General features: G+C 35.5%; 1 protein-coding gene across 1 annotated transcript; it reads right to left on the reverse strand.

The window, feature by feature from the left end:
- Positions 1-379: 379 nt before the first annotated feature.
- LOC134265858 (DNA helicase MCM8-like) lies at positions 380-27,278 on the reverse strand. The gene is made up of 27 exons (XM_062748083.1): positions 27,061-27,278; positions 26,215-26,343; positions 22,976-23,058; positions 22,233-22,293; positions 20,788-20,876; positions 19,994-20,132; positions 19,799-19,899; positions 15,513-15,554; positions 14,295-14,463; positions 12,653-12,721; positions 11,429-11,609; positions 11,261-11,291; positions 10,981-11,043; positions 10,662-10,730; positions 10,083-10,160; positions 8,528-8,665; positions 7,775-7,818; positions 7,605-7,691; positions 7,197-7,260; positions 6,934-6,989; positions 6,266-6,302; positions 6,042-6,158; positions 4,975-5,040; positions 4,564-4,733; positions 4,012-4,096; positions 1,682-1,771; positions 380-518 (listed from the first exon to the last, which is right to left on the reverse strand). The coding sequence occupies exons 1-27, from the start codon at positions 27,230-27,232 to the stop codon at positions 405-407; spliced, it is 2,544 nt and encodes an 847-aa protein (XP_062604067.1). The 5' UTR covers positions 27,233-27,278; the 3' UTR covers positions 380-404.
- Positions 27,279-27,842: the final 564 nt, after the last annotated feature.

The following is a 27,842-nucleotide window of genomic DNA, read 5'->3' on the forward strand; positions in this document are numbered from 1 at the left end:
AATGAGAATCACACTCGTTGTGGATAGTAATTATTAAATGAGTTCAATTAAATGAGAACAATTTAATGATCTGTTCTTCAGTACATTGTAATCAGTAGTCTGTAATTGGTAAGACAAAGCCCTGGTTTTATTTATCAGTAATCAGTTTTCTTTAATTGTTACACCTTGTGGCCTTTCTTTAGGAGAAATCCCTGGTTATACAGATCAGTAATTAGTAGTCTGTAATTGGTAAGACAAATCCCCGGTTTTATGGATCAGTAATCAGTAGTCTGTAATTGGTAAGACAAATCCCCGGTTTTATGGATCAGTAATCAGTAGTGTGTAATTGGTAAGACAAATCCCCGGTTTTATGGATCAGTAATCAGTAGTCTGTAATTGGTAAGACAAATCCCCGGTTTTATGGATCAGTAATCAGTTGTCTGTAATTGGTACACCTTGGGACCTTTCTTTAGGAGAAATCCCTGGTTGTTTAATGAGGAAATGAAGCCTTCAAAATCTGGAACCTGTAATCCGATCTCCTGAAAAGAAAACATAAATTCTTGTCAAGTTAAATTTCACAGCAAATACACCTACAATTATTACAACTTACATGTTCATCATCAGTACATGTCACCCTGATGTTGTTAAATTGGGTCTATGAAATACTGTTAACAAACTTATGCTCTATTCAAAATAACTAAATTCATCATTTTGAAATATATCAATAACTAGAACTGTCCAAACGGGACAAAATACCCCCCGCTGGGTTTTTCAGAAGTAAGTTTTTCCTTAATAAAAATATGTATCAAACACGAAATATGAAATTTTTCTTCTAGTGACCTTGAACTTCCCCAATGACCTTGGGTCAAGGTCATGACACACCCTTGGGTCATGGGTAATCTTTGTGTGAAATGAAAACCTACCAAGTTTATCCATAAGAAAGATATGGACTGGACACAAATTATGAATTTTATTTCCAGTGACCTTGAACGTCTCCAAATGACCTTGGGTCAAGGTCATGACACACTCTTACGTCATGGGCAATCTTTGTGTGAAATGAAAACCTACCAAGTTTATCCATAAGAAAGATATGGACTGGACACAAATGATGAATTTTATTTCCAGTGACCTTGAACTTCTCCAAAATGACCTTGGGTCAAGGTCATAACACACCCTTGGGCCATTAGCAATCTTTGTGTGAAATGAGAACCTACCAAGTTTATCCATAAGAAAGATATGGACTGGACACGAATTATGAAATTTTTCTTCCAGTGACCTTGAACTTCCCCAAATGACTTTGGATCAAGGTCATGACACACCCTTGGATCATGGGCAATCTTTGTGTGAAATGAGTACCTACCAAGTTTATCCATAAGAAAGATATGGACCGGACACGAATTATGAAATTTTTCTTCCAGTGACCTTGAAGTTCCCCAAATGACCTTGGGTCAAGATCATGACACACCCTTAGGTCATGGGCAATCTTTGTGTGGAGTAGTAGATTCTAGTGTCCCTTTGTAAGAAAGATATGGACCGGACACGATTGCACAGACAGACGGACAGACAGACAGACAGATGGACAAGGTGATTCCTATATACCCCCCAAACTTCGTTTGCGGGGGGTATAATGACAGGTTATCATGATTGGGAAAACATTCTACGTAATTTTTTTTACGATAAAACCTTCCGACTCCTGTGGTACCTGAGCGATCTGCCTCATCTGAGGGACCGTGAAGATAGAGTTATACGTCCTCTCTGATACTTTCTGTAACGCTCCCACAAATTTCTTGGGCTTTTAAAAGAAAATAATCAATTTAAAAGCATTGATACTAAACAATGCTTGCATGCCTTAAGATGGCTCTGTAGAACAAAATGTATTTTACAACAGGATACAGAAATACTCTAAGATTAAAGTTGGTTTACAATACCAGGTACTGTGTCATTTCTATAACAAGAGGCCCATGGGCCTTATAAGTCACCTGAGCATCATGCAACAACTTTCAAATGATTGAATTTGGTTCACGTTTTAAGCCAGATGCTATGGCATTCACAATTTTGAAAGAGGCACCATTGATTATCATAACTATACACTTAGCAATTGCTTAGTTTGTTTACTTAATACCCATAAGCAGGGTAGGGGAACAAAAATGCATGTCAACTAATCAGTAATATTCAGCAATAATCAGGAGTTCCCTTACCACACATGAACCCCTGACCCTAGGTCTACACATTGCACAATTTTTGAAAAGGCACACTTGCTTATCAAAAATGTTCAATTAATACCAAGGAGCAGATTTCAAACAATTCATTTTCAGTATATAGAAGTTGAGCCCCCCCCCCCTCCCCCCGTCTTTGGTATCCCTGACCCAGGGGCCTTGAAATTCACAATTCTGAAAGAAGAGCCCTTGCACATCATAACCATATAAATAGTTCATCTGCTTATTACCCAGGAGTAGAGAAAAAGATTTTCATAGATGTAATGTATTATCACCATATAATCATGATAGAGCCACACCCTAACACCATAATCCCTGACCATGGGGCCATAAAATTCACAATTTTGGTAGAAGCATTCTTACTCATCATAACTATGTCCTTAATTAGTTTATTTAATACCTAGGAGTAGAGAAGAAGCTTTTCAAAGAATAAATGCATTTTCACTATATAATCAATAGAGCCCTACCCTAACACCAGAACCCCTGACCCTGGGGCCATAAAATTCACAATTTTGGTAGAGGCACTCTTGCTCATCATAACTATGCACTTAGTTAGTTTATTTAATACCTAGGAGCAGAGAAGAAGATTTTCAAAGATTTAATGCATTTTCACTATATAATCGATAGAGCCCCATCCTAACACCAGAACCCCTGATTCTGGGGCCATAAAATTCACAATTTTGGTAGAGGCACTCTTGCTCATTATAACTATGTACTTAATTAGTTTATTTAATACTCTGGAACAGAGAAGAAGATTTTCAAAGAAATAATGCATTTCACTATATAATCAATAGAGCCCCGCCCTAACACCAGAACCCTTGACCCTGGGGCCATGAATTTCACAATTTTGGTAGTGGACTCATTGCTGATTACAATCATACCAACAGTCTGACTACTTGATGTCCAGGAGTAAAGAAGATTTTTAAAGATTGCACTAATTTTAGTGGTTTTTGCCCCACCCCCCAGGCCCCAGGGGGGCAGGGACCATGAAATTCCCAATTTTTGTTCCTCTTCACCCATAGATGTTATATGCCAAATTTGGTTGAAATTGGTTCAGTGGTTTCAGAGAAGAAGCTGAAAATGTTCAAATGTTAACGCACGACGGACGACGAAAACGGATAGCAATAGGTCACAGGAGTTTACTCTGGTGACCTAAAAACCTACAAACAAATATAATATGTGTAATTGGAAATATTAACAAGGACTTAATTTTGGCTTTTTTGGGGGTGAGGGTTGTTAGAACAAAAATTTAATATCACTAACAATTCATACTAAATAGTTTACTATTATAGTTCAAGGCATCACAAAATCTGTAAAATCACTTCTCGCTAAAACCAAATACTGATTATATAGAAAAAATCGGATTATATGGCATCTCCGCAAACCACGGCCAAAATGTACGATCCTCTCCCATTCTGGCCATGGTTGAACGAGGAGAGATTTCTTTGTAGCTTATTAATTAAAATATTGACCAATGTGAGTAAAGCATAGTCGGATGATGAACTTTATCGCGACCTTTCAATATCCAATCGCAGTATAGGAAATATTTCTTGTATACTGTTGACGTCAATTGTTGATTTCAATTGCGATGGAAACAAATCTTGCCACTGACTGAATATGATGTCACAATAGAGAGGCGTAAATATTCAAGATTACGACACTTTTTGTGATCAAGCAGCCACGGGTAGGAGAGAGCTATATATGTGGACTCCGGACCGTGACTTGAGACGATGATTATATGGCAGATGGCAGGTATGTGAAGTCAGTACATCAATCTAGTTGGAGGCCAAACAAATGACCATATAGAAAGACTGACCTTGGAGCGTCCACTCATGCCTGAGCCATGCTGGGATCTGAGGAAGTCCAGGCTACCAAACTGGTCGGAGTACGTGTCGATCATACTGAAAACCAGGAAACACTTGTTTAACGTTTGTTATAAAAAGTACCTATAGTTTATTTATCTTTTATGATTTCTGACATAAACTTTACGATTTCTGACTTGTTTTTCATGTTTTTTGACCTACTGTCACTTGCATTTCATTTCTTACTCTCATATCATGATTTCTAACCTATAATAAATTCATGATTTTTAACCTACATATCATAGTTTTTTTTTGTTTTTTTTTTTACCTATATCTGTGCTTCCTAACCTATATTTCTGATATCTGAACTATGTTTATGATTTATGACCAATATCTATGATACCTGACCTATATTTATGATACCTGACCAATATTTATGATATCTGACCTATGTTTATGATAAATGACCTATGTTTATGATAAATGACCTGTGTTTATGATATCTGACCTATATTTATGATATTTAACCTATATTTGATATCTGACCTATATTTATGATATCTGACCTATATTTCATGATCTCGATGACATCCTCTGCGTCATCTTTGGTGGCTACTTCCCGCAATTCCAGTCTTGCCCGGGCCTCCGTCAGACGGATCAATGACTCTAACTGCCGCGTGGTTATGGGGGTGCTGTCCAGGCCCTGGTGCTGCTTCCTCAGGGTAATGTAGAAATCCTGTAACAAAACAACATAACATCCTGGTAACAAAACACCATAAACTCAGGGTAATGTAAAAATCCTGGTAGACAAAAAACATCACAAATGACTGCTACCCAACAATAACTTAGGGTAATGTTAGAGTGCCTTGACAGTAAACAGAGCCAGGATTTTAGGGTTTGAAACATTTTAATTTAAAGAAGTTAGAAGAAAATGGTCCCAATAATGTCAGGGACCACTATATTTTGTAGTGAAATACCTGCAATACTTTTGCTGCATCAGGTCCTATCTTTGGATACACATACTTTCTGGCATAACCAACATACTAAAAACATTGAAATTCTTTAATAATACATATTATCATAAATGTGTGTGCATTATCAAAATGCTCTCTTCCAAAATCCATGTTATTGACAAGCACACTCTCATTGATTTTCCAAAGTGCTATTTATTTACCAGTTTCATTTTGAATCCTTGTAAAAGACTTAATTCTAGTTTAAGACTTCTGCAAAGATTCATGTGAATATTTGGTCAAAAATGAAATAATGCCAATGACCTTCAATAATCAGGAAAAAGCTAATATAAACATCCATTTTTCTCATCAGCTGGTGTGGGATATCTGTAAATATTACCTTTCTCATCAGTTGGTGTGGGATATCTATATATGTTTATACTTTCTCACCAGTTGGTGTGAGATATCTGTAAATATTACCTTTCTCATCAGCTGGTGTGGGATATCTATATATGTTTATACTTTCTCACCAGTTGGTGTGAGATATCTGTAAATATTACCTTTCTCAACAGCTGGTGTGGGATATCAGTATAATTTATATTACCTTTCTCATCAGCTGGTGTGAGATATCTGTAAATATTACCTTTCTCATCAGTTGGTGTGAGATATCTGTAAATATTACCTTTCTCATCAGTTGATGTTGGATATCTGTATATGTTTATACTTTCTCACCAGTTGGTGCGCAATGTCTATAGACATTTATTACCTTTCTCATCAGCTGGTGTGGGATATCTATATATGTTTATACTTTCTCACCAGTTGGTGTGAGATATCTGTAGATATTACCTTTCTCATCAGTTGATGTTGGATATCTGTATATGTTTATACTTTATCACCAGTTGGTGCGCAATGTCTATAGACATTTATTTCCTTTCTCATCAGTTGGTGTGGGATATCTATAGACATTTATTACCTTTCTCATCAGCTGGTGTGGGATATCTGTAGATATTACCTTTCTTATCAGTTGGTGTGGGATATTTATAGACATTTATTACCTTTCTCATTAGTTGGTGTGGGATATCTATAGATGTTACCTTTCTCATTAGTTGGTGTGGGATATAGTCTAAATGTTCCGCTGGGGAAATCTTCAGCCTTTCTGACAGGGGTTTATCTGATTCACTTAGAAGCACAGATGAGTTGGCACTGGTATTCTAAAATCAAACAGGAAGTTTAAAGTTTTAAAGATTTATGATAATGTATATATCATAATTTCATGATATTCTGATGAATCATTACCTACAGTATATTTTTAACTTACAGAGTTTTGACGCCGGACTGTAGCAGATGAGATGGACCTGAAAATAGAAAACTATGATTAAATATTTAATATTGTCAAATCTTCAATTATATATATCACCGTTCACAGTAGCTCAGTCGGTAGAGCGCTCGCTCCGTAATCGGGAGGTCTTGAGTTCGTATCTCGGCAGCGACTGACCTAGTCGTTAAAGTGGGTAGCAACTGTTCCTTTGCCATGCGCTCGGCACTTTGAAGTGAAAGTTGCGGGTCCTTCGGATGAGACCTTAAAAACCAAGGCCCCACGTTAGCGGTAGGCGTTGGCACGATAAAGATCCCTCACTGCTCAATGGCCCTGAGTGCCGAGTAAAGGTCAAAATTTGAAGCCCTTCACCAGCATACGGTGACGTCTCCATATGAGTGAAAAATTCTCGAGAGGGACGTTAAACAATATACAATCAATCAATCAATCAATGATATATATCAGTTTTAAGTGAGAGATATTTATTAAATATTCTGACTATATTAATTTATAAAATATCACTTTCAAATAAGAGCTATTTGATTAAAGGACTTAAAACTGTAAACACTTTTAGATGTATTACCAAACCAGAAGTATTTTACATACAGACTGCAAGTGTAAACATTGTCAAAAGCAAACTTTTAATTATGGAAAAGAATGACAATTCCCACCTGTTTTTCCCAGCATGCAAAGCCATAACATGGTCAGACAGCATACTATCCATTTCCTAAAGTGAAGGAAAAATTGTCAAAGGTGGTTGAAAGAGATGATATGATATTGGGAAAATAATTGTTAACAATGAGATCATAGGGTAAATGTACTTGTATGATCTAAAAGTAAGATCAAAAGTCAAAGAATGCATTTTTCTTCAGCTTTTATTATCAGATGAAGTCCATTACAGAAATTTCACTGTATTTCAGGAAAACCAACTTACTTCATCAGGTTTATCAAGAAGTATGAAGACAAGGTCAAATCTAGACAGCAGGGCACTCCCCATTCTGTCAAGTATAAATCAGAACCATGCTAGTATGATAGATCACAAGCACCTGTTAGTGTCATAGATCACAAACACCTGTTAGTGTCATAGATCACAAGCACCTGTTAGTGTCATAGATCACAAACACCTGTTGGTGTCATAGATCACAAACACCTGTTAGTGTCATAGATCACAAACACCTGTTAGTGTCATAGATCACAAGCACCTGTTAGTGTCATAGATCATAAACACCTGTTAGTGTCATAGATCACAAGCACCTGTTAGTTCCAAAGATCTCAGTTCAACATTTTTTTTCGTTCATTTTTAAAACTGTTTAGTTGCCCTATCTGTTGAAGTGGGCCTTACTTGAGATTTTCAGAGACTGTTTTACTCTTGGAGTAATGTCCTCCTACTGGGTTTGCTGCTGCAATGATGGAGGTCCTGGCAGGCAAACTAGAAACAAACAATGACTGATTATTTCACCTGATCTATTTTATTTAATATGTCAGGATGTATCAATAAAAAGCCAGTCTTACCTGCACACAATGCCTGCTTTAGCTATGCTAATGCTCTGTTGCTCCTGCAATAGAATATGCTTGTACAGTATGTGTTTCACTACTACATATAAAATGTTGATTTGATTTTATTAAAGTTCCCTGAAATAGCAAAAATAAAAGAAAAGAAAGAAATTTTTTTTTTCGCAATCTATAAATGCTCAAGGATCAATACAAATTATCTCTCCCCCTGCCTACTTGCTCCAAAGCTCAAAGTCTTCTGTACATACCATTAATCCTGTGCAACTCTTCTCAACTCTCATAAACATTATGGACCAGCTACTACATCAATATCCTTTTTATGTATACAGTCCAATGCTCTCAAAACTTAGGTCATTACTTATGTATTCCATTGTTTATTTTTTTACAAAGCCTTAACTGTACAAAATACACCCTCGTATTTCTGAAAGGAACTTAAAACGGAGGCCTTGTATAACCTCAGGCAGTGGTATGCTTAAAAACACTCACTGATCAATGACAATAACATTTGAGTGCCATGTAAAGGTCTAAGTCTGAAGCCTCTCACAGGTATCTGATGTCAAACATAAGTGAAATAACCTTGCAAGGGATGTAAAATAGTAAACAATCAATCTTTAATTCTGTATAGTTGTGGCCTCTTTATTGTACAAAATCAATCTTTTATTCTGTACACATGGTCTCTTTATTGTAAACAATCTTTTTTTTACTTCTGTACATATAAGGCCTCCATTACATCCCCTGCTTGTCTGTACTTACCATTGCCTCCAGCAATGCCTGGTGTTGACTTCCCATCTTATCAAACTCATCAATACAACAACATCCCTGATCAGCAAGCACCAGAGCCCCAGCCTCCAGTGCGTGGTCCCCAGATCCTCCATCCTTAGACAGGGTCACCTAAAAATCAGACACACAGACATAACTAGTGTACACAGATCCCCAATCCTTAGACAGGGTCACCTGTACAGGTAAAGATCACATACAGACAGACAGACATAACTAGTGTACACAGATCCCCCATCCTTAGACAGGGTCACCTGTACAGGTAAAGGTCACATACAGACAGACAGACATAACTAGTGTACACAGATCCCCCGTCCTTAGACAGGGTCACCTGTACAGGTAAAGATCACATACAGACAGACAGACATAACTAGTGTATACAGACCCCCTGTCTTTAGATAGGGTCACCTGTATAGGTAAAGATCACATACAGACAGACAGACATAACTAGTGTATACAGATCCCCCGTCCTTAGACAGGGTCACCTGTACAGGTAAAGATCACATACAGACAGACAGACATAACTAGTGTACACAGATCCCCCGTCCTTAGACAGGGTCACCTGTACAGGTAAAGATCACATACAGACAGACAAACATAACTAGTGTATACAGACCCCCGGGGTCACCTGTACAGGTAAAAAGATGCCCATGGGCCACATCGCTCACCTGAGTAACTTTGGTGATGCAGCTCATTACCAAATTTCCCCTCTACTTAAATTTATTGTGGCCCCTTACCGCCCACCCTACCCCTGCCCCCGTCTTGATTTTAATAATTTAGAATCTAAACTATCCTAGGATGCTTCCACATAAGTTTTAGCTTTTATGGATGAGTGGTTCTTGTGAAGAAGAATTTTAAAGATTTTTCCTCTATATTTCCAAGTAAAACTTGGATTTCCTACTGGTCCCATCCTACCCCAGGCTATGGGTCGTGATTTTAACAATTTAGAATCTACAATAACCAAGGATGCTTCCAAGTAAGATTTAGCTTTAATGGCCCATTGGTTTTTGAGAAGATTTTAAAAAAGATTTTTCTTATATATTTCTATGTAAAACTTGGATTACCTATAGTGGCCCCACCCAACCCCTGGGGGTCATAATTTTTAAGTTTCAGCTTTAATAGTCCATTGGTTCTTGAAAACATTTTTTAATGACCCCACCACATTTTTTTCTTCTCTTGATTATATCCCCTTGGAAGGGGACTTGGCCCTTCATTTTATCAATTTACACTATTCTTACACAATTTACAAGGATGCTTTATACCAAATTTGGTTAAAACTGGCCCAGTAGTTCTTGAGAATAAGTTGAAAATGTGAAAAGTTTACAGACAGACGGACGGACAACAGGTGATCAGAATAGCTGACTTGAGCTTTCAGCTTAGGTGAGCTAAAAATTGACATACATAAAGACATATATAGATATAACTTGTGTATACAGATCCACCATCCTTACATACAAAGGTTGTTTCTAATACAAATAAACTTTTTATGAAGCACTTGTAATTGTATTTATTAGCTACTTTTGGTTCTTACTGTTAGTCCAGAAGTAGTTGTTGTATTTCCACAAACATAAACACTGCGAGGGGATATGTCAGCCACTGCTTGTAACATCTATAAAAAGGATGAGTACAGTGTTCAAACATGCAAAGAAAGAAGAAAATAGGACTTCAAAATCTTTTCAACACTGAAGTTAAACTGTACTGTAATTTTTGTTTTCTCCTACATACATTTGAAAAATTGGCAAAATAAAGAACAAATATAAATGATACAAAAAGAGATTTTGAGCATGGATCTGATTCCTGTATTCTCTTAAACCTTATCCAAAATATTTCCTCTCTACAAGCTCTGAATTGGCCCCAAAGTTCATTCATTCATTACAGTTACTATAACTTGCAACTGTGCTACAAAATTAAAATGTTCAGACGCACTAAGTGTTACTTAAAAACAAAAATGTTATCAAAACAGATCTCAGTAGAATAATTTAAAGTTTTCATTTCAACATATTCTTCACATTTCTAAGATATACAGACATATCAGAATAAATTTTCATTTTGTGCAAGTGCTCATTGGAGCAGTAAATCTTTTTTTTTATTTATTTGGTTAAATACACACCTGACTTTTCCCTAATCCTGGATCCCCCACCACTAGAATATGTGGATCACCTCGGACAGGAATACGATTCTGAAAAAAAAATTGTATTTCTTATTTTCTGTCATTAATAAGTCAGAAATTATTCAATTAATGTAATAAATAGTAATTCTTCCTTAAAAAAACTGGCAGTACTGTAGCAAGCTTACCTATGAATGCTGAAATTTTATTTGAAACCAGTGTTTTCATTTAACATGTTACATTCATTACATGGTAATGATGGTGTAAATGCAGTTGAATAAAACAGATAACTCCTTTTTCTTCCTGATAATTAAACACCTACCTTGTCATTGAGATACTTCTGACTGCCTCCAAATAAACCCAGAATTAAACCAGCCTTCACAAGCTACATCAAAGATAACATGTAAACCAACAGAAGCAAAAATAAATACTGAAAGAAACTTTCATTTGCAAGACAAATATTACAATATGTACAATCGGCATAGAAAAATTGATGCAAGTACTATGTCATTTTAATAAGATGTTGTAAAACTGGGGGGTTAAGTTATTCTAAAACTCACTGCTAATGAAAATGAGAAAAGGGTAAAAAAATTCCTACTAACCTCATGTCCATATATTGAAGGACACATTGATCTGAAAAAAAGAGGAGATGCTAAACTTATGCATGTACTTCACGATAATAATAATCTCATAATTTATAAATATAAAACCAGAAATTTGTCAGCCTATTTTCCCAGATAAAATGAAAGAGGAGTTAATGTTTTACTAACGCCACCAGAAGTCTGAAGAGATTCTCCTCGCTCTGAATTTCCTCGATCGCGTAGAGCTCCTTCATCGTGAAATCTAAGGCCAAGCCAGAGTTATCTCCTGTCTTATTACCCTTCGTGTTGTTGACAGAGTTAGCCTGAATGTACAGCAGGAACATACACTTGTCCTTGTTTCTTCCTCGACCTGTCCAATCAAAAACAAGTAGAGAAAATGTGACCTGTCCAATCAAAAAAAAGTATAGAAAATGTGACCTGTCCAATCAAAAACAATTACAGGAAACTCCATTTTTTGATTATAAGAAGTAAGGAAAATCTTACACACAAGTAAAGGGCAGTTATAGAGTCTAATCACAGGTGCATGACTACAATATAACACTGTTCATGTGCAGAATAACTGTATAAACAACTGGTCTATTAATATATCGTATAATTATATAATCTTCACAATGCAACTCATTTAAACTGTAAAACGAGAATATTTGGCGCACTATTAATTTTAGCACCTTTGGCGCAAGAGCCCCTGAATGCTAAAATTTAGTGCGCTAACGATTTTCTAAATATTCTAAATAAAGTACAGTGTACATGTAAACCTTAACGCGCGATTACGTAATGTAGAAGGGTAGTTGGATTTTATATATACACTATCAGTGTACATGGTAGGATCAATCAAGAAAGTTCTGCCAAATTATAATTTGATTAAACTTTTGTTAGTTGTTACCCGATACTTATCATTAGCACCTTCAAAGTTTGGCTTCTCGACGTGTCAATCATCTATCGCCTATAGGTAAACAATGCAATCAAGCATGGCCATTGACCTTTCAGACAATTCCTGATTTTGATTACCGTTTATCCAAGTAACTTTCTTTCAATGCATGCGTTGTTTTAACATGAATAAAATGCATAAATACCCGGTACGTCATTTCTTTTATCTAAAATAAAATAAAAATAAAATTCAAAGCCGTTTAGTCCGACTCTAATCGCAAAAAAATATATTTGTTGTGTTTCCATGCTTGACTAAACAAAAAGTCAAATACGGGCATGAATAAAAAAATATCTCATTTATATATTATAATGACAAATGCAAGCGCTAAAGTTTATTTAAGCCAATGCATACCCACTTGCGTTTGCTCTAAAATATGAATGCGCCAAACTTTCTCGTTTTACAGTAACTCCTTATTCATAACAAAATCCTACATTAAGAAGATGAAGTACTGAGTGATTTTTAACCTTCATCTGTGCTGTTGACCTTGACAACACCAGTCATCGTGACAACATCACCAGGTACACAGCTGTCCACTGAAAACAGAATGTAATTTAAAAATTACACAGTACATAGAGGAATTACAAAGAAGGCAACAGATTTTTTCAAAATTTACACTGAAGTCAATTAGTGTAATCAACATGAAACATCAAAATTTAGCTCAATCACTGGGTATGTCGTTTTCAAAGTCATGAATATGCACTACACATATGCCTATGTTGTAATTAAGGTACTTGGACACAGATTTGAAGTTAATATTTTCTCTATAATATTACGAATTATATATTTTAATAGCATTTCACACAAAAATTAATTAAAAATCTTATTTCATTTAAAAGTTATCAAAACTTTAAGTGTTTTGGCGGGTTTGATTGACACATCCTTGCACTTTCACAAATTTTAACTTTATTCTTAATCCTTAGGAAAAGTGGCAATCTTGTTGTGTATTAATGAAAAATATTAATACTATAATCCAGAAAATTCAGAGTATACCTCCTCCTTCTTTAATGTGACCATATGGAAAAGGTCAACTTTAAATTTAGAATATAATGAAAGTGAATAACTAGAGGATATTCAAGGTTTTGTAGTTGAATCATTATTATTATGGAATATATTTCATGAGTGGGACAGGATTTCTTTTTATATTTTCACAAGCACGACCAGAATCCACTATTATCATTCCACATTTTCCACTATTAACCTATCACATGTACAGTACCTGTTTTTGAGAGATTTCATCATCTCTATAAATCTTTTTCTGTCAAGTTACTATATAATGATATACTGTATAGGGGGAAAATAACTCGCGGTGTTAATATTCGCTATATTCACGGTTTTATTAAATCCGTGAATTCAAGAAACAGTGAATAATTTTTCAATAATATCGATATTATATCCATGTTTTATTTGGAAATTTGAGAATAATCTACGATAGGTTTATAAACATGTACGTGCTGTACATGGCCATTTCAGTAATTATGAGTAGTACTTGTTATTCAATTAATTTAATTATCACATTTTACTTTAATTCAAATCAGCAGATAATAACTTGTATTTGTTAAAAAGCTGTTTAAATAGCCAACGCTACATGTTTGATCAATTAAAACACGTGGATCATGGGTTTTGATTACCCGTGCGTAACTATTGTTTCCACGTGTATTTCTTACCTGCATTATCCGTCGACATTTTGGTTCTAAAAAATCATTTAAATTATCGAACTTACTGAAGATGACCCTCACTACATTTACACATTTATAAACGCCAGTGGTTTTTCGCAGCATCGTATGGATCTGGGTGCACATGCACTCATCGTGAGGTTTTTATCCTAATAGCAAAGTCATTTGAAGTTTATAGTCATTGACATTTGATAACTGAACTTGTTTTTATTAATCTTCAATTATTTATCAAATCTTGCTATTTTATATTTCCTGCCCTCTAAAGACACAACGCTGATTAGTTTTGTTTACATGTAGAAATTATGGATTAAACGGATATAGACAAGGGAGGTAACTTTTATTATATACAATTGCAAAAGTTCAGTGAGAGAAAAGCGTGAAAATTACAACCTGTGATATTAATCCCCTATACAGTACACCTGGTCCCCCTTACCGAGATCCTGCGTGAGCTCACAGTCCACGGTCCGAGGAATCCTGCCCGATTCCTTAAGTCCGTCACCCATAATTTCCTGTACCCTCACTGTCTGCCAGTCAATGGTCTGAGTGAGCTCGGAGCTACGGCGCGGAATAAAACTTCTTCCTCTACAGCCTTGTACAGGACACTGCAAAAGTTAGTACAGCATGTCAAAAAGTTCTACAGACCTACAAACTACGGTAGAACTGTCCAAACGGGACAAAATACCCCCCCGCTGGGTTTTTCAGAAGTGCTAAATCATGAATATTTCATGGATCTAAGAGAAGAGAGAAATGCTGAAAAATTTTTAGTGCAAATTTAATTGCTCACTATATCTTTTATAAATGAAAAGAAGGCGCAGCCTAATAAAAAAAAATACACTAAATATACGGACCAGACACGAATTATGAACTTTTTCCGTCAGTGAACTTGACTTGCATAAATGACCTTGGTTTAAAGTCATGACACAACATCAGGTCATAAGCAATGTTTGTGTGAAGTTTTTCCATAATAAAGGAAGATATGGACTGGACACAAATTATAAAAAATTTTCTTCCAGTGACCTTGAACTTCCCCAAATGACCTTGACCCAAGGTACTGACACATCTTTAGGTCATGACAATCTTTGTGTGAAATGAGAACTTACCAAGTTTATCCATAAGAAAGATATGGACCAGACACGAATTATGAATTTTTTTGTCCAGTGACCTTGAACTTCCCCAAATGACCTTGACTTAAGGTCATTTCATATCCTTACGTCAGGAGGAATCTTTGTATGAAATGAGAACCTACCAAGTTTATCCATAAGAAAGATATGGACCGGACACAAATTATGAAATTTTATTTCCAGTGACCTTGAACTTCTCCAAATGACCTTGGGTCAAGGTCATGACACACCCTTAGGTCATGTGCAATCTTTGCGTGAAATTAGAACCTACCAAGTTTATCCATAAGAAAGATATGGACGGGACACAAATTATGAAATTTTTCTTCCAGTGACCTTGAACTTCCTCAAAATACCTTGGGTCAAGGTCATGACACACCCTTAGGTCATGGGCAATCTTTGTGTGGAGTAGTAATTCTAACAAACATCACGTTACACAGACAGACGGACGGAAGGTTTTCATACCCCCCAAACTTCGTTTGCGGGGGGTATAATTAATGACTAAAGCTGATGTTGATTATTTTTTGTCTTACCCTGGTTGGGAGGATGTACTTTCCATCAGGCAAGGCTACACTCTGTAACAATACAAGTTACAAGTTATTCTTAATAAATGGAATCTTACATCTTATGTAAAAATATGAAAAACAAGAGGCCCATGGGCCACATCGCTCACCTGAGAAGCTTTGACCATTCTGTTCTTTACCGGATTTCCCCCTTGTTATACATAATGCATCCCCACCCTACCCCATATCATAATTTAACATTTTGAAATCTATACTAATGATCCTTCCATGGGCACATATGGTTTTTGCCCAGTGGTTCCTGAGAAGATTTTCAAAAATTTTTCCTATATATAAATGTAAAACTTTAATTCCTGTAATTTTCATGAAGCAATTCAAAAAAAAAACATAAATGGCCCAGTGGTTCTTGAGAAGAAGAAAAGATTTTTTCTATATATTTCTATAAAAATCTATTTCTTGATTGAACAATTTAGAATCTACATTATAAGGATGCTTCAGAACTCATTGTGTAGAAGAAGATTTTCAAAGATTTTTCCTATATATTTCAAAAATAAAATTAAAATAATTTAGAATCTACACTATATCAATGCTTCCACATTTCAGCTTTTCTTGCCCAGTGGTTCTTGAGAGGAAGATTTTAGCTATATATTTCAAAATGGACTTAACTTCAAAACAAGACTTCCTATATATTGCTATATAAAAGACAGAGGTGGTAATTAATCTGAACAATTTAGAATCTACACTATAAAGATAATGCTTTGGATTTTCTTTAGGAAGAAAGCTATATATTTCTATGGGACTTTCATTCATTGCAGTATTCAGTTTACAATGGGAACATTTTCAGAATTATCTCTCTTTGCCAATTCATTCTTATATAAAGTTAAAGGTAAAATCTTTATCCCATCACCGAATAATTTAGAATCTACACCAGCTCCAAACCAGAGGATATAGTGAAACAAACTATATAGCTATATAAAAATATGTCTTTTTGATTTGAACAATTTAGAATTTACACTATGAACTACCATACCAAATTTGAACTTAATTAGGCTACCATAAAAAAAGTTATTAGGAAAAAACGAAAAGAAAATTTGTGGACAGACAGACAGACAGACGGACAGACAGACAGAAAAGCTGATTACTTCGGCTCAGGGCACCCATGCCAACTTTTGAAAATCCTTGCGTGGACATTTTTCATAGCTTTAAATTCGCGACATTTTGTCGTGAAAAAATGAATGACACTAAATATATATAATTAACAGACTTACAAATTAAAGGATAAAAATAACACAATAAAGTGCCACGCCACAGCATGATACGCCCGTCAAAAAATTACAATTTTCTTGAACAGTTTAGGTGCAAGAAAATCAAATGACCTTGGTTCTAAGATTTCGATGATTTTTCCATTCCTTGACACAACATCCCCTGTGATGTAGGGATCAATTATTATATAATAAATATTACATCACTGATAGATTTCTGTGCTGGTTGTGTTAGACCTTTTTCATCAAATTATAAACTTAATCTATACCAAATTAATTTTGAAAAGAAAAGGCTGGCCACAAAATGTTATAAAAAAATTTCTTCCCCAAAGGCACAAATAAGTCAGATAGCCTTGAACCTTGAACTCATTAATTAATCTTAAACTGGATGCTTGACTCATTACTACCAGAGATGAATGGGTCTGCACTATCTACTATAAATTTTTTTTAAAAACATCAAAGATTTTCTTTTTTTTAGGTCATGACAATCTTTGTGTGAAATGGACATACTGATTCCACCCCACCATAAAATTAGTTTTTCCATAATGATATTACATAATATCAGATTACTATATTATGCAATAATTTTTTGTCTTTTCATCAAATTCATTATAAAACTTAAGCTAGTCAACAAGAGCTATTTTTAATTAAACAGGCTTACCCATTTGCCCAATACTCAAGGGATATAGATAACACCAATGCTCTGTCAGTTAGCTCCTCGCACTCAAAACCCATTAATTTCTCTCTAATTTGACATGCAATTTTCTGTTATCAAAATTCTTTGTGTGACACTCATGGGAGAGGTAGGATTTCTCTGACATACATTATATTTGTTATAGATTGCTGTCAAGTATATGCTTAAAAAAAATAAGTATTTTCTTGATTTAACACTTTTTTAATAAGAACAGTGCAATACACAAATTATAAAAAGACACATTTTTTTTTTTTTTTCTTAAATTAAAGGTCACAGTGACCTTGACACTTTCCTAAGATACATAAACTGGCCAAGTTTGATGATTGTAGGTCTTATGGTTTTCATGGGCCGGAAAGGACATTTGGCACTTCCATAAAGGTCTACTTTTTGTGGAGACACATCTACCCAAGATGTGTGAAATTTGAACTTAGGGCTAAGTTTATCCAAACGAAAAAGCTAACAGACAGACGGACAGCCTATAACATAATACAAACGGGCGTATAAAAATAAGGTTTTTCTTTCCAAAATGAAATATTTTTGCTCAACTTGCCTCTCTCACTAAAGAAGGGATAATTAGTTACATATGTAAACACACTAGGACACATAATTTGGTGAAAAATTGAAAATTGTACAACTTTTGTGTGAAATTTGAACATTTATGAGATTTTTATATTTTAATTAATTAGAAATTCTAATCAGATATTAAATTTAAAGAAACACAAATTGCAATGCATTTATTTTTTTTCAAAGAAATTCCAGTGACCTTAAAGATACCACCTATCCCAAAGAAAAATGAACTTTGGCAGGCTTGATGGTGCTATGTGACACACCATAAAATATTATAATTACTTTTAGGTTATACATACACTGTATTGTTTCATGATTTGTGAAATTTGCAAACTTTACAATATTTTTTTCCATAGGTAGATAAAGTCAGCAGCTATGCTTTGTAGTTTTCTACTTTCGGACACAAATTATGGAATTTTATGGTTTGGTTATTATTTAGTTGTCTTTAATTTATGTTTTCAATAAAATGACAAACAATTATCCCCTTAATCTATGTGTTTCACCTTGGGTACCCCTTAAAAGAAAAGTCTAATTAATTGACACACCCTTAGGTCATGTGCAATGATTTCCTGTGGCTAATTAACCATGTTAACACATAAATAAACAATGAAACTTATCTGTGTGCATTGAATAAACAAGTCTGATATTGTTATCCCAATTGACAAAATTCAGTTGTATAGGGAAACTTTTAAAATCGGAAATTTTGGGTGAATTTTTTACAAATTGGGAAATTAGGTCAATTTTTCTCTCCCAAATCGGGAAGGCGGGATCAAGGTCATGACACACCCTAAATTTGGCATGTATGGATGTTCATGTAGCCGCAGCACAAGCTCTCTTGTGTGAGAGCTACAGTTCCAAGCATTGTAAAAACCTGATTTATACCAGGGACTCACCTGGATAGATGTACACCTGTAAAGCTCAAAGGCCAGGTGTGTACAGGTATATAAAGATTTACCTGTACAGATGAACAGCTACCACACTCAAAGGCCAGGTGTGTGCAGGTATATAAAGATTTACCTGTTCAGATGAACAGCTACCACTCAAAGGCCAGGTGTGTACAGGTATATAAAGATTTACCTGTACATATGAACAGCTACCACACTCAAAGGCCAGGTGTGTACAGGTATATAAAGATTTACCTGTTCAGATGAACAGCTACCACTCAAAGGCCAGGTGTGTACAGTTATATAAAGATTTACCTGTACATATTCTACCACACTCAAAAGGTGTGTACAGGTATATAAAGATTTACCTGTAAAAATGAACAGCTACCACACTCAAAGGCCAGGTGTGTACAGGTATATAAAGATTTAGTATAGATCTCAAACAGGTGTGTAAAGATTTACCTGTATAGAAAAGCTACCACACTCAAAGAGCAGGTGTGTACAGGTATATAAAGATTTACCTGTAGATGAACAGCTACCACACTCAAAGGCCAGGTGTGTACAGGTATATAAAGATTTACCTGTACATATGAACAGCTACCACACTCAAAGGCCAGGTGTGTACAGGTATATAAAGATTAACCTGTATAGATGAACAGCTACCACACTCAAAGGCCAGGTGTGTACAGGTATATAAAGATTTACCTGTATAGATGAACAGCTACCACACTCAAAGGCCAGGTGTGTACAGGTATATAAAGATTTACCTGTATAGATGAACAGCTACCACACTCAAAGGCCAGGTGTGTACAGGTATATAAAGATTTACCTGTACATATGAACAGCTACCACACTCAAAGGCTAGGTGTGTACAGGTATATAAAGATTTACCTGTATAGATGAACAGCTACCACACTCAAAGGCTAGGTGTGTACACAGGGGCTTGATGTTGCTCACTCTGACCACAGTTCCCTTGACAGACACAAACTTACCTGTAATAATCAAAAATTTACTTGTAATAAATCAACAATTTACCTGTAATAAGTCAACAAAAATCTGACAAATCTGATATTTCATAATTCCTACCATAATAGTTGGCTTTGAGGTTCTTTAGAGCGATTGGTTGACAAGCGTTGATAAGTCTAACATGAATCATGGGAAGGTGATAGTCGGTCTGGTCCTCTTCCCCAGGTTCAGGAGTAGATTTTCGGTGGTGTATGATTAACTGTAATCAGAACATAGTAAACTGTAAACATGTTGTGGATACTGTAAAATCACATATTTTTGTGGGGTTAAATTTTAGTGGTTTGAGTAAAATCTCTTGGTTCATGGGGATTTGTATTCATGGATGAAGAATTGTTGAGTAGTTTAATATGTAACATTTTACATTTCGTAGTGGACATGAATTCATGGGTCTCTTTATATCCTGAAAATAACGAAAATTAACCCCCATGAAAAATTTGTGATTTCACAGTATCTGTGAATTAGATTCATCAGTTCCTAAAAAAACTCATCAAGCCAAACAAATGAAGAACATCAACATAGAAGACCAATACTGCATTTTTTAAAATGACAAACATTCAAAGCATAAATCACCTTCATTTTTCATTATTTCTGAGATAAACTACATTGTACATATACTTAATATCATTTTTATAAACAAATAAAGCTACATGAGAACAGAGGAGAAGCTAGAAGCACCAAATGAGTCTATTGGGTCATTACTGGCAGAAGACTGTACACAGCACCAAATGAGACTACTGGGTCATTACTGGCACAAGACTTTATACAGCACCAAATGAGTCTATTGGGTCAGTACTGGCAGAAGACTGTACACAGCACCAAATGAGACTACTGGGTCAGTACTGGACTGTACACACCTGATGAACGGCCAGTCCTATACACGCAATCAGCTGTTCTGGTGACTCTCTTAGGTCTGTAGTTATACCAGGCATGCTTCGTAAAATTCCTGAGAAAGAAAATCTCCTTATTAATGCATAGTAAAAATTTAAACATAGTTATCAGAGATTACAGAGCTGATCTCAACAAATGTTATGTTTTAAGGTCCCCAACTAAACTAGCAGTGTGCATCCATAGATCCAACATTTTTTGCAAAGCACTTTATGTTGTATATGAATATATTTGCCCCTATACAGATTAAATTCTGAAAATTTCTTGAAATGTGCTGAATTGTATATATTCCATGAAATACTGTATCTGGCCCCACCAATATAACATACAAGTGATATGATGATGGGGCCTGGGCTTGGTGACTTTTACTTGAAATACTGACATAATATCGACCTGTCATGGAAATTTTGAATTTCCTGTCGTAATATCTAACAGGGTGTCATGCCCGATGAAGTTTTTTTTTGTAACCCTCAGTTTGGAACATTATGGATTTCAGGGTTAAAGTTTAATTTTGGAGGCAAATATTGGTCGTTATAAAATATAGTCTGATAATTTTGGCAATATTTATTAAAGGCAAATATTGGGAAAGGGCTAACTTGAAGTTACACTGGAATAATAAAAGGGGTGTATGAAATCCATTTTTAAAAATGATGATTTTCAGTCATTAAATTGATTTTTAATAATGATGGAAATTCATCATTTTTTAGTAAAATGATGAAAAACAGTATTTTGAAATTTATTTTAGAAATAGAGGATATTAAAAATACTGTTTTTTCATTTTTTATCAAAGTTTGGGCTAATTATCTCATTAGTTTTACGGGGCGCACTAAATTATTTTGGTTTCAATTACTTGTCAAGATGTTTCTCTACACAAGGGTCTATGGCAGGATAGTGTATTATATCTAATTACTGTAGTAAATGGGATGGGAAAATTGATAGAATGGAAATATGTGTCATATTTACAAAAATCAGAAAATTGTGTACATTATATACTTAGAAGAAATGACCATTGTCCATCATTTTCAAAAATGACTGATTTCAGTACCACCCCTGACTGTTCACCCAATCACTTAACCAGGAAATGGTCAAATTCAGCTTTGGAAACAAGTCTAGTAGTGTGTATCCATTATCATGTTTATGCAAGTTCCACTGACCTTTTATTCTGTTAGTCAAAAAGATCTAAGGGTCTGAAACGTCAACCTTTAGCAGTTTTCTATAGTTATCATTAGCAGGGATTAGAATCAATTTATTCTCTTTTTTTAATCATACATGTATAATGATTTAAGAACTTTTTAGTTATCTTGTTCTTTACTATACACAGAGTCAAGAAACCAAATAATTACATCATTTAGGCATTTATCATATAATTAATGAATTCTGCAGATTGAATCTTATAAACAAGGAAAATTTTTACCTTCATCAGTATTTAGCTCTTTGAAGTCCACGGTCATGAATTTTTTTTCTTCTATGTCTGTCTGAAAGTTTCCAAAACAAACTTTTTAAAAATCTTCATTTACATAGCAGATCTTTCACTACATTATTGTTTGACCCAATGCAAAACTGGAAATTCTTTAATACAACAGTGAACAAACTCCAACCCAATATGTCAATATAATTATAAATTAATATTAAATCCATAAACTATTGGGTAAAAAAGTTTCAGTCAATCATAGACTCTAATTAATAGCTTAAAACTCATGAAAACTCAATTTTGATCTGCAACTTAAATTGGTCTATAAACATGATTATCAGTTTACAAAATTATCACCAAATTACATTTAAAATATCGAACACCTTTTTTTTTTTTTTTTTATTTTTTTTTTTTTTTACAAAAGATGGTAAATCAGACAGAAGAAAATTAAACATACTGTTCTCAAAGGTCCCCAATTTTCTACCATTTTTAGCATGTTAGTGACTAATAATATTTACTTGTGACTGCTGGAAACAAACTTAATTTACTAAGTTCTTTAAAGGCTAAACAACAAGTATGTGTATACTAACTTAAAATCTGAGAGCCATGTATACTGACCCATGTATAGGCTGAACACCATGTATACTGACCCATGTATAGGCTGAACACCATGTATACTGACCCATGTATAGGCTGAACTCCATGTATACTGATCCATGTATAGGCTGAACACCATGTATACTAACCCATTTATAGGCAGAGCACCAACTGGTGAAGTATTTCTCAAACACCTGGACTTTGTGGACAATGGGGGACTGATCACTATACACTGTAATCAGAAGTTATATCAAAGTAAAACTAGAACTGTCCAAACGGGACAAAATACACCCCGCTGGGTTTTTCAGAAGTAAGTTTTTCCATAGGAAAGATATGTATAAAACATGAATTATGAAATTTTTCTTCCAGTGACCTTGATGTTCCCCAAATGACCTTGAGTCAAGGTCATGACACACCCTTGGGTCATGGGCAATCTTTGTGTGAAATGAGATCCTACCAAGTATATCCATAAGAAAGATATTAACCGGACACGAATAATGAATTTTTTCTTCCAGTGACCTTGATGTTCCCCAAATGACCTTGGGTCAAGGTCAAGACACACTCTTGGGTCATGGGCAATATTTGTTTGAAATGAGAATCTACCAAGTTTATCCATAAGAAAGATATGGACCGGACACGAATTATGAAATTTTTCTTCCATTGACCTTGAACTTCCCCAAATGACCTTTGGTCAAGGTCATGACACACCCTTGGGTCATGGGCAATCTTTGTGTGAAATGAGAACCTACCAAGTTTATCCATAAAACATAGGTAATCAGAGATTACAGAGCTCACCTGAACGAATGTTGTCTTTAAGTAAGGCCATATAAAATTGAAATCTTGGTTCTCAGGCCCGCGCGCATCCATTTTGAGGTAGCCGCATTGCCGATTTTATTGAATTTTTGATAAAATAAAAAGTTGGTATTGCGGAGACCAATCCGGAAAAAAAAAATTTCGACCTCATTTGTTTCGTAGTTTAGTATTCAAATATCACTTCCGGTAGCCATTTACAATGAGATTTTGGCTACTTCGTTTGAAAATACATTCGAGGACATTACCTACGATGTTTACACGCTGTTAAGCAGTGGATAAAGCAGAAATTTTGACCAGAAATGGAAAGTATATCTGTGATTAAAAAAAATATCTTTATGTTAAAGAAAATTCGGAAATTAAAATTAAAAAAAATACCTCCCTCATCTACTTTATTGCCAATAAAATGAAAAATAAAATGCCGCCCTCCCGCATCTGTTTTTGAGAAAATAGGCCTGAGAACCAGGGAATTAAATTTAGATAGCCTAAGGCAAAGTCACACAATTAACCAACAAGAAGTGTACATTCCAAAAATGAAAATATTTAAGCAATTTTAATCTGATTTTGAAATAGAACTACATAAAAAATTTAAACTAGTTCTTCTTCATGAAAATGTAATTAAAATCCAGCATCTGAAGCAAATTTGAGAGTTTTCATCTCTTGATGCAACATTTGTGCAAGTTTGGTTTATACAATGTTATATAAGCCTTATAGTTTTTTGGTAATAGACCTGCACCAATAACTTTTACCTGGTCTATTATCTAAAAATGTATGTCGAATTCAGCATCCGAAGCAAGTCCATTAGTGTGCATCCTAAGATGTATCATCCATGCAAGTTTGCTCATTATAGTGCTCATAGTTAATTGGAAATGAAACATGCATCAAAAACTAACATTTTCACTCATCAACAAAAAGTAGGTCAGATTCAGCATCCGAAGCAAGCCCAGTAGTATGCATCCTTATATGTATCATCCACGCAAGTTTGGTCATTAAAGAACTCATAGTTACTTGGAAATGAATCATGCACCAAAAACTTTAACCTATTCACTCAACTGGAAAATGTAGGTCAGATACAGCATCCGAAGCAAGCCTGGTAGTATACATCCTTATATGTATAATCCATGCTAGTTTGGCCAACATAGGGCTTATAGTTACTTGGAAATGAAACCTGCACCAAAAACTTTAACCTGCTCACTCAACCAGAAAATGTAGGTCAGATTCAGCATCCGAAGCAAGCCCTGTAGTGTGCATCCTTAGATGTATCATCAATGCAAGTTTGGTCAACATAGGGCTTATAGTTACTTGGAAATGAAACCTGCACCAAAAACTTTAACTTGTTCACTCAACCGGAAAATGTAGGTCAGATTCAGCATCCGAAGCAAGCCTGGTAGTATGCATCCGTAGATGTATCATCCATGCAAGTTTGGTCAACATAGGGCTTATAGTTACTTGGAAATGAAACCTGCACCAAAAACATTAACCTGTTCACTCAACCGTAAAATGTAGGTCAGATTCAGCATCCGAAGCAAGCCTGGTAGTATGCATCCTTAGATGTATCATCCATGCAAGTTTGGTCAACATAGGGCTTATAGTTACTTGGAAATGAAACCTACACCAAAAACTGCACCAAAAATGTTAACCTGCTCCAAAAACATTAACCTGGTCATTCCTTTGCTGAAATTGCAGCATCTGAAACTTTGACTGGTACAATGAAACACACTAGAACCATCTTCCATGCATGTCTACTCAATATAGGACATAGAAGTACTTAAAAAGAAAACTGCTCCAAAAAACTTAACCTTAACCTGGGACGCCGACACCGACGCCGACGCCAAGGGTATTACATAAGCTCCCCCAACTTCGTTGAGGTGAGCTAAAAAGATATGGACCGGACACGAATTATGAAATTTTTTTTCCATTGACCTTGAACTTCCCCAAATGACCTTGGGTCAAGGTCATGACACATCCTTGGGTCATGGGCAATCTTTGTGTGAAATGAGAACCTACCAAGTTTATCCATAAGAAAGATATGGACCGGACACGAATTATGAAATTTTTCTTCCATTGACCTTGAACTTCCCCAAATGACCTTGGGTCAAGGTCATGGCATACCCTTGGGTCATGGGCAATCTTTGTGTGAAATGAGAACCTACCAAGTTTATCCATAAGAAAGATATGGACCGGACACGAATTATGAAATTTTTCTTCTATTGACCTTGAACTTCCCAAAATGACCTTGGGTCAAGGTCATAACACACCCTTAGGACATGGGCAATCTTTGTTTGGAGAAGTAGATTCCAATGTCCCTCGGTAAGAAAGATATGGACCGGACACGATTGCACAGACAGACGGACGGACAGACAGATGGACAGACGGACAAGGTGATTCCTATATACCCCCCAATCTTCGTTTGCGGGGGGTATAATTAAGTAGACTTTTAATAAATTTAAATTTTGGGATGTATGAACAAATTTCTGAAAAAAGCTGTAAAATTAAGATACTGTTAATTAATCATTTACTATCCTTTGATGTGGGTACAAAAACATGTAAAATTAGCGTCTGTTGATAGTTCACTTACCTTCATCAGGAAAATAAAGCCCCCATCCTTTGTATGGAGACTGTACTTGTATCTTTGTCTGGACTAGATTAGGTCTGGATGGGGTGGGGTCTGCCATTAGGCCTCCACCCCTCCCCCCTCTGGCTGACCCTGTAACAGTGAGAAACTAGAACTGTCTAAATGGGACAAAATACCCCCCGCTGGGTTTTTCAGAGGTGCTAAATCATGATTATTTTATGGATCTAAGAGAAGAGAGAAATGTAAAACAATTGTAATTGCTCATTATATTTTTAATAAATGAAACAAAGGCGCAGCCTAATAAAAAAAAAAAGACTAAATATACGGACCAGACACAAATTATGAAATTTCTTCTAGTGACCTTGAACTTCCCCAAATGACCTTCAGCTTGGGTCAAGGTCATGACACATCCTTAGATGATGAGCAATCTTTGTGTGAAATAGGAACCTACCAAGTTTATCCATAAGAAAGATATGGACCAGACAAGAATTATGAATTTTTTCTTCCAGTGACCTTGAACTTCCCCAAATGACCTTGGGTCAAGGTCATGATACACCCTTAGGTCATGGGCAATCTTTGTGTTGAGTAGTAGATTCTAATGTTCCTCCGTAAGAAAGATATGGACTTGACACGTTTACACAGACAGACGAATGGACAGACAAGCTGATTCCTATATACCCCCCAAACTTTGTTTGTGGGGGTTATAATAACAAACAATATGACATAAATAAGATTAACATCTAGAATACTAGTCTTCTGAGCTTGTTGAGTCACATTGTTTATGATATTCGTCATTTTCTGACAATAATCAGTAGGATACATAAGGAAAAAATTCCCTCCTCCCGTTACCCCTGCCTCCTCTTCCTCCTCCGTTGCCATAATGATTGTAATATCCTCCTCTTCCCCATCCTCTCCCTCTCCATGGACGATACTGCCCACGACCTCGACCCTGGCTCTGACCTTGACCTCGGCCCTGGCTCTGTCCTTGACCCCGACCCTGGGAATACTGGCCCTGACTCATCACTTAATCAGATCCAACAGACGTATTGTATGTATCACATTTTTTTATTCCTGCAATGTGACAAGAATTTTTAATCTAGTCAGTGGGGGTTAAGATGTGCCAATAAATGTATGAAATCATGACAACGTAAACAATCAGAGTTGGTGTACCCAATACAGTTGAAGCTTAATTACTATCATCAATTGATCATGCAGAGTTGTGGAAAACTGCGGGTCATGCTGACAAAAAACGTGTGACCGGTAAAAATACTATCCATGTTGGTCCATATGACCGGTCCTTTGTTGGTTAAAGTTTTGTTTTCGTTTTTTCATTCACCATCGGTGCACTTTCCAGCATTATTTGTCATATCTTGTATGAGTTTGCATAATACTTATTCTTTACATGAGATTGAGGCTAGATAAATGAAAAACCTGCTATCAGCGCTGAAGAAGTTTTCCACAACTCTTATCATGATTATGCTACACAATGATACTCTAAATCCAACATGGTATTACTGGAATAATATATCATCTTCTATAATTTTTATATACCGGTACTGATCGTGTTTGCAACTAATTACAATTAGTATAATATTTTGTGAAAGTCATCATGCAATAAAACTTTCCATTAA

Source organism: Saccostrea cucullata, unplaced genomic scaffold (assembly GCF_032062105.1).
Source record: "Saccostrea cucullata isolate Sc308-1 unplaced genomic scaffold, CSIRO_AGI_Scuc_v1 ctg609, whole genome shotgun sequence".
Classification (NCBI taxonomy): Eukaryota; Metazoa; Mollusca; class Bivalvia; order Ostreida; family Ostreidae; genus Saccostrea; species Saccostrea cuccullata.